This window comes from Oryctolagus cuniculus, chromosome 18 (assembly GCF_964237555.1).
Source record: "Oryctolagus cuniculus chromosome 18, mOryCun1.1, whole genome shotgun sequence".
In the NCBI taxonomy this organism is placed as follows: Eukaryota; Metazoa; Chordata; class Mammalia; order Lagomorpha; family Leporidae; genus Oryctolagus; species Oryctolagus cuniculus.
The window spans coordinates 13,278,550-13,297,466 of record NC_091449.1 but is presented as its reverse complement, the minus strand read 5'-3'; the positions used below and the strand labels follow the sequence as shown (position 1 = coordinate 13,297,466).

At 58.9% G+C, this 18,917-nt stretch overlaps 1 protein-coding gene across 1 annotated transcript; it reads right to left on the bottom strand.

The window, feature by feature from the left end:
* Positions 1-553: 553 nt before the first annotated feature.
* On the bottom strand, positions 554-18,717 carry TGFB1 (transforming growth factor beta-1 proprotein). Its single transcript, XM_070062176.1, has 7 exons — positions 17,430-18,717; positions 14,187-14,347; positions 11,314-11,431; positions 8,915-8,992; positions 8,634-8,781; positions 1,274-1,427; positions 554-860 (listed from the first exon to the last, which is right to left on the bottom strand). Exons 1-7 carry the CDS (start codon positions 17,788-17,790, stop codon positions 702-704), a joined length of 1,179 nt encoding a protein of 392 aa, XP_069918277.1. The 5' UTR covers positions 17,791-18,717; the 3' UTR covers positions 554-701.
* Between the last annotated feature and the right edge of the window lie 200 nt (positions 18,718-18,917).

The following is an 18,917-nucleotide window of genomic DNA, read 5'->3' as shown; positions in this document are numbered from 1 at the left end:
CTCAGCTCTGCACAGAGCTTCCTGACCTTTAAATCGGGTATTGGGACCGCACCGTGGTGCAGAGGGTTAAGCCGCCACCTGCAACCCCAGCAGTCCATGTGTGCCAGTTCAAGTCCCAGTTCCTCCACTTCCTATCCAGCTCCCTGTTACTGCGACTGGGAAAGCAGTAGATGTATATGATAGTCTAAGTGCTTGGGACTCTGCCACCCATGTGGGAGACCTGGATGGAGGTCCTGGCTCCTGGCTCCTGGCTTCAGGTAAGCCCACACTCGGCCATTTTCGCCATTTGGGGGGTAAACCATGGATAGAAGATTGGACGATCTCTGTCTCTCCCTCTGTCACTCAAATAAATTTTGAAAACTTGCATTCATTCAGAGAGTGTACTCAGAACAGCGCCGGAGGTGCTCGACAAGTAGATCTAAAAGGGATCGCACAGGGCCACAGGAGCACTGGGAACAGAATGTGCTCGGTGTTTACGGGATGCAAATGAGTGACGCGGACACAAGCGACAGAAGAGACCCCAGCTAGGCACCCAAAGACACGGAGACCCCAGTCCTCTTTCACCTTTAATAGCCCGCAGGTGGGCTTGGGCACAGGTGTCCTTAAATACTGCCCCGGCCCGGGGGCGAGGCGGGGTAGGGTGGGGCCGGGCCTGCCGGGGCGGGGGTGGGGGGTGGAGGGGTTAGGGGGTGGGGGGAGCCTCAGCTGCACTTGCAGGAGCGCACGATCATGTTGGACAGCTGCTCCACCTTGGGCTTGCGGCCCACGTAGTACACGATGGGCAGTGGCTCCAGCGCCTGTGGCACACAGCACGGCGCTGCCGACGCGCCCGGGTTGTGCTGGTTGTACAGGGCCAGGACCTGCGGGTGGCTCAGCGTCAGGGCCAAGGTCAGACCTCAGGGAGTGTGGGGAGGGGGACGCCCCCACAGCCCCCTCCCCACCCCATGCCCCAGCGCAGCCAGCCTCTCCCCACCTTTCTGGCTTTTCTTCCTCCATCTCTGTGTCTGCTGACTCTCGCCTGTGTGGTCTCTGCTTCTTTGTCCTGCCGCCTTCTCCCCCATTCTGTCTCCCCACTTCTCCCTGCCTCTCTCCCCTCCACCCATCCCTGTTCCTCCAGCTTTCTGGGTGTCCCTCTGTCCCCTCTGCTCAGGCCCTGGCTCTGTGTCTCTCCCTTGCTCCTCCGTCCCCGTCTCCCCTTCCCCACTCTGCTTTCACCTCTTTCTCTCTCTCCTCTCCTGGGGCCCCAGCCCCCAACCCAGTGGGCCAGACCCACCTTGCTGTACTGGGTGTCCAGGCTCCAGATGTAGGGGCAGGGTCCCAGGCAGAAGTTGGCGTGGTAGCCCTTGGGCTCGTGGATCCACTTCCAGCCCAGGTCCTTGCGGAAGTCAATGTACAGCTGCCGCACACAGCAGTTCTTCTCTGTGGAGCTGCGGGCAGGCGCACACATCAGGAGCTGAGAGGGGCTGCCCTCGGGGGCTCTCCCCTCCCCCGCTGTGTGCGGCCTGAAGTTGCCCCCACTCCCTTCTCCCTGGCAAGCTCCGTGATGACAGCAGCGAGGACAAACAGTAACACACCGCGAACACCTACTAAGCACTTCCAGTAATCAAGCACTGCCAATGTCACACAGCATTCCAAACAAGCCACCCTCTGGGAGGGGAAGCAGCCGTGCTGTGGCTTAGCGGGTTAAGCCGCCGCCTGCAGCACAAGCATCCTGGCTGCTCCACTTCCCATCCAGCTCCCTGCTGATGCACCTGCAAGACCAGCAGAAGGCGGCTCAAGTACTTGGACCCCTGCCACCCACGTGGGAGACCCGGATGCAGCTCCTGGCTCCCATCTAGCCCAGCCGTGGCCGTTGTGGCCATCTGGAGAGTGATGGAAGACTTCTTTCTGCTCCACCTTTCAAATAAACACATCTTACTTTTAAAAAATGCAGCTGCCCATTCCCGATGTGTCCCTTTGTGCCAGAAGTGCCGACTGGGATCTGCTGGGGACAGAGTACAACCAAGACCACAGAGAATCCCTGCCTCCAGGGCCACCTGCCGTAAGCTGTAAGGTCACGCCTGTGCTCCAAACATGGCTCTGCCTCGCTCAGGGCAAACAGCCGAGCCCTCACCCCATGCCACAGGAGCTGCCGGGCCTGCCTGCCTCAGCTCCCTCTCCGGCCACCCTCACCACATTGCCACGGCAGCAGCACCTCTGTCCTCCCAGCACAGACCTGCCACCAGGCCACGGCACTTGCTGTTCCCGCTGCCTGGCTTGCTTTTCCCACACACACCCACTCCTGGCTCCGTCAATTCATCCAACCTTGGTCGAATGTCCTACCGCTCGGATCCCTTAACCTCCACCAACAGTGCGTGGCATGCACAGGTGCTCAGTAAGCCGCAGATACAGGGACGAACGTCCCGCTCTCCCAGAGCCCTGCACGGCCCTCCCATCCGCACTATCACGCTTGCGGTTGGGCTTCCCTCCAGTGCAACAAAGCACAGAACACTTGCCCAAATCTGAGGCGGGCACACCTTGCTGAAGGTGGAGAGTTCTGGAGCTTGTGTTCACTGCTTCTGTGCACAAGCAAACCCTGCCTCAATCAGAACAGGAAGAGAGCTCCCGTACGTGCATCTGATGCAGCTCCTTCTTAGAGCCTGACACAGCTGCTCCTTCAGATTTCTGTCTCCTGCGAGGATGGGAGTCTGTCTGGCCCACTGCTGTATTCCAGTGCCACGTCCTACGGCAGCTCAGCAAACGCTGCAGGCACTCGGTGACCGATGTACTATGGGGCTTTACATCCTACTTATCTGAAAGGCAGGCACGGGCCAGCGCTGTGGCGCAGTGGCTTCAGTATAGGGGTGCTGGTTTGAGCCCTGGCTGTTCCACTTCGCCACCAGCTCCCTGCTGATGTGCCTGGGAAAGCAGTGGGAGATGAACCAAGTGCCTGGGCTCCTGTTTCCATGTGGGAGACCCGGATGGAGTTTCAGGCTCTTAGCTTTGTTGTGTCCCAGCTCTGGTTGCTATAGTCACTGGGGGAGTGAACCAGAGGATGGAAGATCTTCTCTCTCCCTCTGCCTCTCGGCAACTCTTTTAAATAAATATGTAAATAAATCTCTAAAAAATAAAAAAGAGGGAGGGAGGGAGGGAGGGAAAGAGAGAGAAAATGGGGGAGGGAGGTCCCATCTTCTGGTTCAGTCCTCACAGCGTGGTCTGGGCCAAGCAGAAGCCAGGAGTCAGGAACTCGATCTGGGTCTCCCAGGTGACTGGCAGGGTCCCAAACACGTGGGCTATCGTATCTTCTACTGCTTTCCCAGGCACATTAACAGTGAGCTAGATTGGAAGCAGAGTGGCCGGGACTCAAACTGGCGTTCACATGGGATGGGCATGTCCCAAGGGACATCTTAACAGCAGCCTCTTAACCGCTACACCAAATGCACCAAATGTCTGCCACTATATTATGATTAAAAAAAAAAAAAAAAAAACCAGCTGGAGAACAGTGGAGTCTGAGACTCCACCATTCTGGACTCAGGGTTTCTGTGCCAGGCTCCGCACAAGCTCCAAGCTCCCCTGGGGAGCTTTATGTGCCAGCCCAGGCAGCCAGGGCCGAGAGGGCCCGGGAGCCCAGTGACGGGGGCTCACGGGGAGCCGACGGCATTTTATATTTCACATCGGTGTCTTGCACAGGGAACACCATGCAAAGGGGCAGGCACAGGGCACTCCAAATCTGCTATGCACAGGACCGGCAGGAAGACTATTAAGTTGCTGTGAGTAGGGGTGGGCGTTGAAGCACAGTGGGTTAAGCCCCTGCTTGGGATGCCCAGGTCCCACAGCCCAGTGCCTGGGTTCAAGTCCCCACTACTGCGCTTCCAACACAGTGCCCTACTATGCACCTGGGAGGCTCCAGTGCTCGGGCTCGTGCCACCCATGGGGGAGACCCGGACTGAGTTCTGGCTTCAGCCTGGCGCAGTCCCACCTGTTGAAGGCACTGAAGGAGAGAACCAGCAGATGGAAGATCTGTCTCTCTGATTTTAAAATAAAGCAGTATATACACCCTTTTTAAAAATGGCATCAGTGACATTTTCCGTGTGACGACATCCTTCTGTATCTCCCACATTCTCAGTGGTGGGTGTTCCTGGCTTTTAGAATAAGAACAAACAAAAGAAAACATAGACTTCCTATGTTCCTGAAAAAAACAAAACCAAAAAGGCTTCCATTTGGGCAAAACAGAAAAGAACACGGTGACAGGCACGAGAGTCCTGCAGACTCTGTGAAAGAGGACACAGCCCGGACCCAAGTGAAGACGGCCTCTGGGTGGCCTCACTGGCCCTGGTCCATGTGCAGGGACTGTGCCCCGCCCCCCACGGGGTCTGCATCCACGGACTCAACCAACCACAGAGCAAGAACACTCAGGGGCAGCACTGGGCACGGTGGTTAAGACGCCGAGGAGACTGTCCACTTCCGGTATCAGTGGGCTGAGATCCAAGTTCTCATTCCAGCTTCCTGCTCCCGCACATACCGGGCGGCAGCGGCTGATGGACCAAGTACTTAGGCTCCCGCATGCTTCGGAGACTCAGAAGGAGCGCCCGGCTCCGGTCTGGCCCAGCCCAAGCCATTGCAGCCATTTGGGGATGGAACATCTCTGTCTGTCTCTCCCCCTCTGTCAGGCTATCAAAGAAAATAAACACTTCATTTGAAAGGCAGGGTGGCAGAGGAGTAGAGAAAGAATGATTTTCCATCCACTGGGTCACTCCTCAAATGGCCACAACGGCCAGGAGCTTCTTCAGGGTCTCCCACGTGGGCGCAGGGTCCCAGGCACTGGGTCATCTGCTGCGGCTTTCCTAAGCACACTACCAGGGAGTTAGATTGGAAGGAGAGCAGCCAGAACTATAAACAAACCTTAAAAAAAAAAAAAAAAATCACCCATGGGGCTGGTGCCGTCGCTTAGCAGGTTAAGCCACTGTCTCTGGCTCAGGCATCCCATATGGCTGCCGGTTCGAATCCCAGCTGCTCCACTTCCAATCCAGCACCCTGCTCGTGTGCCTGGGAAGGCATCCGAGGAGGCCTGTAGGAAGCTTCTGGCTTTTGTTGCCATCTGGGGAGTGACCCAGCGGACTCAAGGAAAATCTTAAAAACAAAGAAATGAAAAAACTACCCAAAGAGCCTGACCTGAATTTCGAGACCCCGCGAGCCAGGCCTTATTGTCTTTCCTTTGCAGATCGAAGGAAGCTGCTGTTTGCTCACGCACCCGGCCGGGCCGGCTTCTCCGCGGGCTCTGCTACCCCTGGGAGCCGGGGCCCCGTCTGTCCAGCGTGGATGTGCAGGATGCGGCGGCCACGACGGGAACTTCTAGGGCCACACGAGGCCTGAGAGTCACGACCCCAGAAGGCGGAAGAGACCGGAGGCCCGGACTCTGCATCCGTCCAAGGAGCGGGGTCAGAGACCGAGACTTCGGGAGTCCAGGACGGGGCGGCGGTGCGCATGCTCCGGGAAAACGTTCAGGCGGTCGGCCTCCAGCCTGAGGGGGCCGCACACGTGTTTGCCAGAGATGGCTTTCCTGTCCAGGGCGGGGCGGCCACGGCTCTGACGGCCTGAGCCCTGGACCGTCCGTGACCCCTCTCCACGTCCGGGGTCCTCCACGGGGTCCCTGGGCAGCAGCAGCCAGGCGCGGACAGCTGGCGGGAGACCCTCAGCAGCGGCCGCCGTGACCCCGCCCCAGCTGACCCGGAAGTGCTCCCGGAACCCGTCCAGGACGTGGCCAGGCCTGTGGCCTCCAGGGCCCGTGATTCACTCCACTAGCAGACAGGGTCAGCACACCCGCGGAGCCCGTGGGAAGCTGAGCGAGCGTGAAAACCTCAGCCCACGCAGGCTCACGACACACAGGCCGACAGCAGCTCTGAGCTGAACGCCGGGTTTCGGGTGCGGATGCTGGCACAGACGCTCCCAGTCTGGCCCAAGCCAACCTCCGACACCCGGGAGTCCTGGAGCTCCCCGCAGGCCTCCCAGAGCTTCGCTTGGCGACGCTGGGGTGCGGGCGCTCTGCGCAGGCGCCGCCGCCCACGTGACCCTGTGCCCGCCCACTTCCTGCCCCGCGGAAGGTTCCAGAGCCCGGGGCGCCCGCGCGGGCTGGGCTGGGGGAGCGGGGGCTGCGGAGCCCGGCCGGAGCCGCGAGAGGGGCTCTGCGGGGTCCCGTCGGCGTCCAGGCGTCCCCGGCGGGCTCCTCCGTCCTCTGCTGGGACGTTTGGACGGAGAAAGAGCCGGCCGCGGGCTAGGCCTTGAGAGGGGCGGTGCCTCTCCTGGGCTCCTCCTAGAGTTCCCGGAGCCGCGCTTCTCCGTCTGTGAGACACCCGCTCATCGGTATTGTCTGTATGCAGTTTGTGTAGATATATATGTCTGTTTATATAAAGCAGATATGTGTATATAATGTCCATTTTGTAGGTAATGTCTGTGTATGTATTTATGCATATAATATATTTACATCTATTATATGCATCTATGAATACATAATCATGTTTATATAATGTATATTATATTTAATATTTGTTATATAACATGCATATGTATATTGTTATGTAACATGACTATATATTTGTTATATAACATGCATATATATACATATGATCTATGTTATATATCTTTTTTTTTTTTTTTGGACAGGCAGAGTGGACACTGAGAGAGAGAGACAGAAAGGTCTTCCTTTGCCGTTGGTTCACCCTCCAATGGCCGCCGCAGCCGGCGCACTGCACTGATCTGAAGCCAGGAGGCAGGTGCTTCTCCTGGTCTCCCATGTGGGTGCAGGGCCCAAGCACTTGGGCCATCCTCCACTGCACTCCCTGGCCACAGCAGAGAGCTGGCCTGGAAGAGGGGCAACCGGGACAGAATCCGGCGCCCCAACCGGGACTAGAACCCGGGGTGCCGGCGCCGCAATACGTTATATATCTATTATGTAAAATGTCTATATACTTATAGTATATTTTATAATTATGTATTATATATATAATATATAATATCCACTTAGTAATGTAAGTGGATATATCTTTCTATATATTTATATAAATTGCCAACATGCAAATATTAATATTTCTGTATAGTTATAATGTCTTACATATGACTACATTTATTTTAAAGGTTTATTTTATTTTATTTGAAGGCAGTTACAGAGACAGAGAAGGACAGAGAAAGAGATCTTCCATCTGGTTGGTCACTCCCCAAATGGCCACAGTGCCTAGGGCTGGGCCAGGCCAGAGACAGGAGCTTCAACCAGGATTGCCATGTGGGTGCTGGGGACCAAACACTTAGGCCTCTTTCCCTGCTTTCCCAGACACTCAGCAGGGAGCTGCACAGGAACTGGAGCAGCTGGGACTGAATAGGCACCCATATGGGATGCAGGCATTGCAGGCGGCAGCTTTACCTGCAACACCCCAATGCCAGCTTGAGAGTATTTATATATACTCATTTAGGGGCAAAGTAATTTTTGATACAAACTTTTTTCATAATACAGGGAAAATGTATATTATAAAAACTGTGATTAGATATGAAATCTTTTTGCACCAAAATAATTACAGGTTTTTAATTCCAATTCCAAATCAACTTTCTGGATTCCCTGGTACGTGTGTGTGTGGGTGCCCCCTGGATCGGGCTCCCAGGTCTAGATTCCGCAGCCTGCGTCCCCGTGGCCCAGAGCCCTGAGCAGGTCCAGGTCTGACTCCGGGCAGCGCCCTCGCCGCTGAGCTCCTGTTTTGCCTCCCAGAGTCCAGGGCGCTCAGGACCGCAGCCCCTCACTCCCTGGGGGTCCTAGCCCAGGTGTGAGATCTGGTGCTGGAAGAGCCCTGGACAAGGGGCGACGTCCAGCCGGGGACGCCATGAAAGAAAGCCCGGACAGCACCACAGATTCTCCTGGGGGAGGGGTGGGCTGCGACTCCCCGCTCGGCCCTCACATTCTAAGTGAACTCCAGGGACCTGGGCCCCAGCTGACTGGGCTGTGAGGTCCCCGCGCTCCAGCTCCAAGACGCCCTTCCCGCGTCCCAGCTCGCCAGGCGCCAGGCCTTCCAGGACCCCACGTTCCACCCTCCCATGCAGCCTCCCGCCACGCGCAGCCAGCACACGAGGCCCAGCCTGCCACCTGCCAGGCCCCGCACTCCCTGGCTGAGCCCGCATCCTGCCCTGGGCAGTCAGCATCCCCACTTCCTCCACACCCAGCCAGGGCTCCCATTTCAGCCCAGGTGCCAGCCCTGGGAGCCTAATGTCCCAACGCCAGGGCCAGCACTGGGGGCTCTGATCTGCCCAGGGTGTGGGAACCCAAAACGCACAGTCTCCTCCCTCTAGGCTCCCAGCAGGCAGCCTCCTCGACTCCAGCGGCCTTGCTCCCAGTCACAGACGCTCACCCAGCATTCTAGAACTCCAGCCCCAGACACTCAGAAGCCCCCAGCAAGGCAGCCTTGCCACACCGCATTCCAGTTCCCGTGCCCACATCCTGACAGCCTCCGACTGCTGCACTGCACCAGGAAGGGGCCCGGGCCCCACGTTCTAGGCCTCCCAGGTCCCAACCCAGCTGCCAGGTCCCGACCCTCAGGCTAAAGAGAAGCCCAGCTGAGTGTGGCTCAGCCAGGGGCGCAGCCCGGAGGGCCACAGTCAGAGACCGCCATGTTCACCTGAAGCAGTAGTTGGTGTCCAGGGCTCGGCGGTGCCGGGAACTGTGTAGATGTTGAGCCCGTTCCAGAGGGGTGGCCATGAGGAGCAGGAAGGGTCGGTTCATGCTGTGAATGGTGGCCAGGTCACCTCGACGGCCGGAACTGATCCCTGTTTGGATGGGGGCTCTTAGATGGATGCCTAGTGGCACTGGGCAGGTTGGGGAGGGGGACACACACACGAGCACACATAGGCACAGAGAGATCACATCCGGGGATGGACTGGGCCAAGGTTGAGAACTCACCGTTGATGTCCACTTGGAGGACATTATCTTTGTTGTCACAGGAACAGTGGGCGCTGAGGCGGAAGCCCTCTATTTCCTCTGTGGGAGTGGGGAGAGGGAAGGCAGTCTGAGTGGGAGGCCCAGCCAGACCCTGGAGGAAGGGGAAGGAGGAGCAAACTCCAGGGGGCTCCTCCTGCCTGGACAGCCCTCCCCTGCCCCTCCCACCACCCCCACCATGGTGCTCAGCTCTTTGCTTTGCCAGCAGTGTCCCCTTCGAGTCTCAGCCTACGTCACCTCCTCAGAGAGCCCTGCAGGATGCACACCCTCCCGGACCATGACATCACCTTGTTTTCTCCATAGCATGTGACCTCTTTCATTGGTGTTTGGCTATTTATTTCTCTCAGTAGAAAGGATACTTCAGATAGAGACCCTTATTTTTTTTTTCCCAGTTGGGCCTGGCCCACAGACTCAAAAAAAGAAATACCTGGGAGCTGGTGGTGGTGTGCAGCAGGTTAAGCTACCGACGGCAATGCTGGCATCCCAATCACCAGTTTCGGTACCAGCTACTAGACTTGTTTTTGTTTTACTAATTTATTTGAAAGACAGAGGTACAGAAAAGAAAAGGGGGAGATACACAGATCTTCCATCTGCTGGTTCTTTCCTCAGATGGCCACAGTGGCCAGCACCGAGGCTGAAGCGAGGAGCGTCACTGGGCTCTCCCCCGTTGGTGCATTGTCCCTGCTTTCAGGGGCACATAAGCAGGGAGCAGGATCAGAAGTGGAGCAGCGGGAATGAAACAGGTGCCCAACTGGGAAGCCAGCATGACAGGCAGCAGCTTAACCCACTCCACCATAGTACCACCCACCTGTACTTCCACTCCGGCCAGCTCCCTGTTATCTGCCTGGGAAAGCAGCAGAAGATGGCCTAAGTGCTTGGGGCCCTGCCACCCATGTGGAGACCCTGATGGAGTTCCAAGGTCCTGGCTTAACTTGGCTCAGCCAGTCATTGCAGCCATTTCAGGGGAGAACAAGCAGGTGGAAGATCTCTCTCCCTCGCTCTTGTCTCTCTCTCCCAATCTCTCTGTAAGTCTGGCTTTTATAAACAAATCTTTAAACAAAGAAACAAGCATCTTAGGAATATTTGGGAGTGACCCAGCAGATGGACATCTCTCCATCCCCAGTACTCATCTGTAAAAAAACAAAGCCCACAGGTACTGGGTGCCCTGACCTAACCCCTCCCTGTGTGCTGTCCCTGTAATCCCCCCCCCCACTGTCCATCTGACAGGCCTAGCAGCTGACATAGAGAAAGGACGAGACCTGCCCTCGGTCACACAGGTGGCCAAGGCTGGGAGCCAAAGCTCAGCCTGGGGCTTTCCCGAGGGCACATGTGGGATAAAGGCGACTGGAATGAGTGAGTGATGGTTTCTAAGCTCCTCCTGCCTGCGGGCCCTGGGCTGTGTGCTTGCACAGAGAGCGACGCAGAAATGGGAGATCCTGCCAGGTGCCCTCTCTGGCCCAGGGCGCCCTCACTGCACCTGGCCTAACGAATTCTCCTGTGAGTCTCCACACAATCACCCTCCTCCAGGGAGCCCTCCTGGCCCCCAGATGAGCTTGGGTGCCTGCTCTGGGCCCACACAGCAATGGGGGCTTCCCCACCCTCACCCCAACCCCTCTGCCTTTGCCTCCCCATTCACAGCCTTGGTCCTTCCAGGTCACTGCTGCCTGCCGGGGCTTTGGCAGGAACTGCTAAGTGCAGAGGGAAGTGGACCCCAGGAGGGCAGGACCCAGGGCTGTCCTGCTCCCCACTGTGTCCCCCAGCCTCCCACACAGGGCGGGGCCCAGGACAGGAGCCTGAGGGGAGTCCTGGGATGTGTGCATGACTAGGAGGGACCCCTGGGCACTGTGGACTCAGCGAGGGAGAGGAGTGGCCCAGTCCTTTCCTGGGCAGATGCACTGTGCCCGGCTCTGCCTGCTCTCAGGGCCTTTGCACAGGCTGCTCCCTGCCCAGAACACGCGGCCCCTCACTGCTTCCTTCCAGATTTTACTCAGCCCTCCAACATCAGCTCAGAAACGTCCTCCTCCAGGAAGCCCTCCCCGAACCTAGGCTGGGCCAGCCACTCCCTTTGGGCTCCTCATCCCAGCATGGCCACTCTGGGTCATCACTGCACAGCTAACCACCCCCACCCACCACCCACCCAGATGATGATGAGCTCAGTGCAGGCCAGGACCAGGCTGTCCTGGTCAGGCTTGTTGCCCCTGCATCACCTGTCACAGGGCAGGGCAGAAGGCAGGTGCTCAGGACATGGGTGAACCACGAGCAGATCCCTCACTCATCTCCCAGCTCTGAGTGCCTCTGACAGCAACAGGGGGTGGGGGCAGAACCCAGGAGAAGCAGGGGTGGGGCAGACCCGCCATCTTCACCTCCGTGGCTCAGCCACTGCCTCACAACTCCAGTGACATCGAAGGACAACCACTCTGCTGTGTTGCTTGGGGCCAGCAGCCGGTTGCTGAGGTAGCGCCAGGAATCGTTGCTGTATTTCTGGAGGACAAAGCACGGGGGAGAGAGAAGCTGGAGATGCTGCCAGCGCCTCCCACACAAGGACCACACCGCCACCCCTGCTCCCCAGGTGGCTTCCAGACCTGGCCCCTTAGACACCCACTGGGACCTGTGGGCTCCACCTCTAACAGCACCCTGGAGAGGAGTGGCCAAGGCTCCTAGAGGCTGCCTGTCCCAGTGTGATTCCCTGAGGGGTTGGGGGAGGGGTGCTATTCCCCTTGGAGGCCTGAGGTCTGACCAGAGGCTGGCCCCTCCCCACCTGCACAGCCCGCAAGACCAAGCCTGTGGTGCCAGCACCTGGGCTGTGCTGAGTGTTCAGTCGGCAGATGTGACAGCCTGGTTCTGAGCTGAAGGCTTAGTCAGGTGTCATTGTGTGCTCCAGTGTTTGATAAAGCCCAGGAAGGCCAGCCATGGGCCTGAGCAGTCCCAGGAGACTCAAGTCTACAAATCCAGGAGTCTGGGGCTGGCATGTTGGCACCATGTGCTATGCCACAACCTGGGATTCTGGCATCCCATAGGAGCATCATTTTGAGTCCAGGCTGCTCCACTTCTGATCCAGCTCCCTGCTATTACACCTAGAAAGGCTGCAGAGGATGGTCCTAGCTGGGCCCCTGCCACTCACATGGGAGACCTGGATGTAATTCCAGGCTCCTGTATTCTGTCTGGCCTAGCCGTGGCCATTGTGGCCATTTTAGGAGGAAACCAGTTCAATGGATCTATCATTCTGCTTTTTTTTTTTTAATTAGTTTATTTAAAAGGTAGAGTTACATAGAGCAAGAGAGACATACAGCGATATCCTCCATCTGCTGGTTCACTCCTGAAATGGTTGCAACCGCCAGAGCTGGGACAGTCTGAATCCAGGAGCCTCCTCCCACTCTCCCAGGTATTCGGGCCATCCTCCAGTGTTGTTCCAAGTACACCAGGAAGGAGCTGGATGGGAAGTGGACCCTTCAGGACTGGATCGGTGCCCATGTGGGATGCCAGCGTCACAGGCATTGGTTTTAAGTTCTGTACCATGACACCAGCCCCAGTGAATCAATTTTTTTTTTAATATAACAGTTTAAAATAAGAAAACCAGGTGTGTGACCTATGGCAAGGAAAGAAACAACCTCCTGTGTCAGACAGCACCCTCCAGGGGCCATAGCAAGAAGCTGAAGTCTTCAGACTCCAAGAAGCAAACACAAGGCCAAGTCTCACTGTAAGGCTCTAACACCCATGGTCCTGCGAGTGTAACACTGCAGATGGCAAAGACTCTGGGACAGTGATCTAGGAACTGCAGCCCTTCCAGAAGGGCAGATAACTGCCTGGAGACTCCGCCGTGTAGAGCGGTGCCGTGCAAAGACCTCGGAATCTTCACAATCGTTGTGCAGACAGCAGCTGCTGGGCAGTTACTTAGCTTAGAGGCTGAGGGGCCTGCTTTCCCATGGCGGGGTGCCTGGGTTGGATACCTGGCTCTATGTCCTGACTCCAGCTTCCTGCTCATGCTGACCTGGGGAGGTGGAGGGTGATGGCTCAAGTACCTGGGCCCCTGCCTCCCACGTGGGAGACCTGGACTGAGTTTTCAGCTGCCTTTTTTGTCCTGGCACAGCCCTGGCCATGGTAGGCATTTGGGGAGTGAACCAGCAGGTGGGAACTCAACCTGTCTGTCTCTCAAATACATAAATAAAAAATAAAAAGAGGAATTCAGGCTGGAGTTGTGGTGCAGTGGGTTAAGCTACAGCCTGTAATGCCAGTATCCCATCTGAGACTTGTTCAAACCCTGGCTGCTCCACTTCTGATCTAGCACCCTGCTAATGTGCCTGGGAAAGCATCAGAAGATGGCCCAAGTATCTGGACCCTGCCTCCCACATAGGAAACTGGGATGGAGTTCCACGCTCCCCAGCCTAGTCGTTTTGGCCATGTGGGGCAGGAACTAGCAGATGGAAGATCTCTCTATCCTGACTATATCTCTCACACTTTCTGTAACTCTGCCTTTCATATAGTTAATCTTAAAAAGAAAACCCTCAAAGAAAATGAATGACAGAGGCTGGCGCTGTGGCGTAGCAGGTAAAGCCTCCGCCTGTGGTGCCAGCATCCCGTATGGGTGCTGGTTTGAGTCCCAGCTGCAGCACTTCCGATCCAGCTCTCTGCTATGGCCTGGGAAAGCAGTGGAAGATGGCCCAAGTGCTTGGGCCCCTTCACCCTTCTCCTTCTGGGAGACCCAGAAGAAGCTCCTGATTCCTGATTGGCACAGTTCCGGCCGTTGTAGTCAACTGGGGAGTGAACTAGCAGATAGAAGATTCTCTCTCTCTCTCTCTCTCTCTCTCTCTCTCTCTGCCACTCCTTCTCTCTATGTATAACTCTGAATTTCAAATAAATAAATAAATCTTTAAAAAAAAAAGAAAATGACAAAGTAGCAGCTACTACCCACATTACTATAAGTACTGGAAATATTTAATGTTAATCAGTTTCAATTTTAATCAAGTTAAATGTGACTGGCAGCCACCGTACTGGACAGAACACTTCTGGAGCCTCATCCTGTCCAGAGATTCCAACTTCCCAGAGTCCTGACTTCTTCAGGACCCAACTCCTAAGACCCCAGCCTTCCAAGCATTTGAAAACCCTGGCAGAGTGCGAAGTTCAACAGAGGCCCAGGAGTCCCCGGTCTGTGCTCCTCCCCCTCCCAGGGCCGTCTATGAGGACCCTGCGGCCAGCAGCCTTCCACCCCACCTGGCCACAGCTCAGGCTCCCTCCTCACCTGGTACAGCTCCACGTGCTGCTCCTGCTGTAACTTGAGCCTCTGCAGGCGCAGCTCTGCCCTGGACAGCAACACGGGCTCGGGCACTGCTTCCCGGAGCTCTGACGTGTTAAACAGCATATAGACGCTGTGCCGGCTTTCTTTGTATTTTTTGTAGATTTCTAGTTGGGAGGAGCAGACAGAGGAGTCAGGGCTTTGGCAGGGGTGGAAGGAGCAGGGGCACCCCTACTCTGAGGGCCAGGGCCCAGAGCTGCAGCCCGGGTTGGAGTTGGACTCTGACACTTGTCAGCTGTGTGACCTTGGGGCCCAGGGTCCCTTTGGGTGGGCTCCCTGCCCTGCACCATGGGTCCTGACCACTCTGTCTACCTGAGGCCTCCATCTGCCCCACCAGGGAGTGGCTGTGTGGCTCCCTTGTCCCAGGCCCCCAGCTCAGATGTGGATTGCACTGCAAGAGGAGGGGTCATGGGGAGAGCCTGGGGTCAGGAAGAGCCCCTGCTGCCTCTGTGCTGTGTGACCTGGGGCACTCACTCCCCCTGACCCTGAGGCTCTGTCCCTCTGAACCTCAACAGCAGCGTCCAGCTCTGTGCCTTCCACTCAGGGGCTCCTGACTGCGGCCCTGGGGAACCCTGGAGGGGAGGGGTCCTCCCGCTGAGCCAGATCCTCATCTGTAAGAGCAGAAACTACTGCAGGACCAGGTGGGAGACAGAGACCACCCAGAGGAAGCCCTGACAGAGCGGGCGCACAGCCAATCAGGATTGCGGAGGGCGGGCACACGGGCTACACCTGCAACTCAGTCACCAGCCTGCTGAGCCTTGTTTTGGGGCCAGCATTGTGGCACAGTGGGTAAAGACACTCACACTGGTTCAAGTCCCCGCTGCTTCACTTCAGATCTTGCTCCCTGCTGAGGAGCCTGGGAAAACAGTAGCAGGTGACTCAAGTCCTTGGGTCCCTGCACCCACATGCGAGTCTCCTGGCGGGAAACCGTCCCAGCTCTAGCCCTTGTGGCCATTTGGAGAGTGAATTAGCAGATGGAAGATTTCTTTCTCTCTCTCTTTCTCCTCTTTCAAATAAATAAATCTTTAAAAAAAAAAAAATGTACTGTAGGCCAGAGGCTGTTCAAAGTACTTTACAAAAAAGATATCTACACCTCACAACAAGCTCCTGAGGAAGGCACCGTAATTCTATCCATTTAACAGATGGAGAAACAGGCACACAGAGATCCATGTGCCCCAAGGTCACACAGCTAGGAAGTTGCAGAGTGGGGTTCAAACAGCCAGCCTGGTCCCAGAGAGGGCAGCGCCTTAACCCCTCAGCTGTGTGGCCTCCCTGCTAAGGGGAGGCTGTTGGTGGTTTTGTGAACTTGTGAACTGCTTCCTCCCCTACCTGGTGAGAGGTGAGGTTCATTCTATGTCTGAGTGGCTACAGGGGCAGAAGGCACTAAGAGCATTCCTAGTCTGGGTATCATTTGGGATTGGAGGTGAAGGGGCAGGCCATGCAGTGGGTCACCTGCTCTGGGACCCCTAGAGTGATTTTGTGAAACAGAGGGAGTCACTTCCCTTGCTCCCCCCTCCACCCCCAAATAAGCCTGCTCTTGGCCAGCTGTTACTCAGCAAACCCCAGGAGAAGGGCAGAGCGAGGCTGGGGTGAGGGATAGGAAGTGAGAAGTCCAGGCAGGGCTGGAGGGTGCCGGGAGGGGGCTGAGGGAGAGAGACAGACCGGGGAAGGAGGCTCACACAGGAATAGGAGGGCCACGATGGACACACCCGCGGAGACACGCGAGTTTAGGGAAGAGGACGTGGCCTCCTCAGGAGAAACTCAGTGAACTAATTCACACCGCGGGCGAAGGAGAAAGCGGAAGCGAGGCCAGATGGACCAGTGGGTGGGGAAGGGGCGCCTTTGGACTACAGCTGCACATCAGGCGCGGGCGCGAGCCAGGGACCCCCAAGCCCACCGCACAGGACATAAAGTGAAACCTGGGGATTCACCCCAAGTCCCCAGGCCACGAGGCAGCCTGGGTCCCCGCGTGGGCGCCGACGGGGCGGGCCCACAGGCACCCCTCCCACAGCTGGGGGGAGAGGGGCGGGACGCGCCGCTGCCGCGAGGGCGGAGACAGACCTGCCTCGTCTCGCCCCAGGCTCCGCGCGCGATCCCCGCCCCCGGGCCACGGGAAGGAAAGGGAAGGGAGGAGGGGTGGCGGCCGGACGCTGGGGTTTCCCCAGCCTCCCCGGAGGAACTGCAACTCCGGGGTCCGCAGTGCCGGCCTTCAGCCCTGCGGGGTCCTCCTTCCTCTTCGGGAAAAGCGAGCTCCTCCCCGCCGCGCGTGGCACCCATGTGGGGCAGCCTCACCCCCACCTGCTCACTTTTTTCACCTGGGCCTCGCACGGGCGCCCCCGCCCAGACCTCCCCCCAACCGCTCCACTCCTCGTCCGGCCCCTCCCATCCCACAGCGAGCGGGTTTCGCGGCTCAGCGCCCAGAGCACCGCCACCTCCCCTCTGCCCCATCCCAACACACCTTTCCCACGCCCCTCCCCTCTCCGGAAGCCCCTTCCCCGACTCAGGAGTCCTGGTTCCTGGGATTCCCTGCTCTGTGCCTTCACTCCGGCTGCAAGCACGCGCGACCCTCTGCACGCACCCTGGGCACGCGCTCCGGGTCTCCGCTCCTCTCCCGTCAGCCTCCTCCTCCCACCGCCGGCCTCGCGTCCCATGCCCGCACCCGTCACGCAGACCACCGCCTCTTTGCCACGACCCCTGCAGTCCTGCGTGTCCTGTGCGCCCTGGAAGCAGGTCCACGCTCCTGGCACTTTGCTGCTGTTCGCTTTTGCTCCTTCCGTCTTTCTGTTTCGTGACCCCCAATTCTGCCCAGCTTTCTCATTGGCTCCCTTACCCACAAACTAGGGGCTCAGCCTCTACCCACAGAGCACCCCTCTCTGCAGCTCCCACCCCGCGACCCCCGCATTCCACGGGCCCTGCGGAGGGAACGGCTTCTACCCCATTGCCTGTGTCCCCCGGGACCTCCCTCGCCCCCGCGGGTCCCGTGCACTTGGCGCACTGTTCCAGGACCAGTCCCTGAGGGTCGGGGAGCTCAGCGCCCTCGTCTTTAGGACACGCCCTCCCCCACGTTCCCTGTGCACCCAGGGGTCCCCTTCCTCCCGCTGTGTCCTCCGCGGGTAATTTCCTCCCTGACCCCTGCGCTCCGGCGCCCCCTGGGGGCCCCCTCCCGGGTCCCCGTCCCTCGGAGCTCACTGTTGTTGCTGTCCACCATTAGCACGCGGGTGACCTCCTTGGCGTAGTAGTCGGCCTCGGGCTCCGGCTCCGGCTCGGCGCTCTCCCCGGCCACCCGGTCGCGGGTGCTGTTGTACAGGGCGAGCACGGCCTCGGGAAGCGGACCGGGCGGCACCTCCCCCTGGCTCGGGGGACTGGCGAGCCGCAGTTTGGACAGGATCTGGCCGCGGATGGCCTCGATGCGCTTCCGCTTCACCAGCTCCATGTCGATGGTCTTGCAGGTGGACAGTCCCGCGGCCGGCCGGCCGGGCGTCAACACTAGGAGCCACAGCAGCGGCAGCAGCAGCAGCGGCAGAAGCAGCCGTAGCCCGGAGGGCGGCATGGGGGAGGCGGCGCACCCCGGCACTGCCGAGAGCGCGAACAGGGCTGGGGTGGGATGGGGAGGCCCCGCCCCTGAAGGGGCTGAGGGTCTCCCGGGGTAAGGGAGGAGGGTCTCAGGGAAAAGTTGAGGCCCTCAGGAAGACAGAAGCAGGGGTGGAGGGGAGGCTGTGGCCAGGGTGTCTCGGTATCCCACGAAAGAAACGGAGACAGGCGAGTTCTACTACCAGAAGGTGGGTGGTCTTGAGTAGGGGAGCTGGAGCAGGGCTGAGACCCGTCCCCAGAGGAGGGAAGGTCCTAGGATGCTCGGGGTTCAGGAGACGGGCAGAAGGTGAGCCTGAGGCTGGGGCAAAGCCTTCGCGGGAGAAAGGGTCCGAGGCTCGGAGGGCTGGTCCGGAACGGGGGTCGCTGTGTAGGAGGCAGCGAGGGAGCAAGCGTCCGAGGCGGTGAGGAAAGGGGCGGCCTGGGGTCCCCAAGTCCTGCCTCCCCCTGGGCCAGCGCCGCGCCAAGCGGTCCCCGAGCCTCCGGCTCCCAGCCGCAGCGGAAAAGTCTCAAAACTTTTTTCCTCTTCTCCCAACCAGCTCGTCCCTCCTCCCGCTCCTCCTCCCCCTCCTCCCCGCAGTGGCGGCGGCGGCGGCGGCGGCGGCGGCGGCGGCGGCGGCGGGGGCGGCTCTTCTCAGACTGTGGCCTCGGGCTGCTCCTCGGCGGCTCCTTCCTCCGCTCAGCTGCGCTCGGGGCCCAGGCTCTGCCCGCGGGCAGCTCCGAGCCGGGGGGGTGCCCCGGAGGGGGCGTCCCCCCTGCCCCCGGTCGGGGGCCTCGCTGTCTGGCGGATCCGCGGCGGGAGGAGGGAGGGGGACGGACCGGGGCGCGAAGGGCGGCGTCGGCGGGGACCGGCCAGGGCGGCGGGGGGTTTTGAAGCCGCCCCGGCCCCACCCAGGAAGCGCGTGGGGCGGGGGAAGCCTCCAGGGGGCAGGGCGGGCGAGCGGACGGGCGGGCCACCGTCCTGATCTCGAGTGGGCGGGCTCCGAGGGGGGTCCCTTCTGCCCTGGGGGGGCGGGCACCCGGCTCCGCCCCGCGAACGGGAAAGGGGTGCTGCCTCCTGGCGGCTGAGTGCTACCAAAGCGGTGCCTG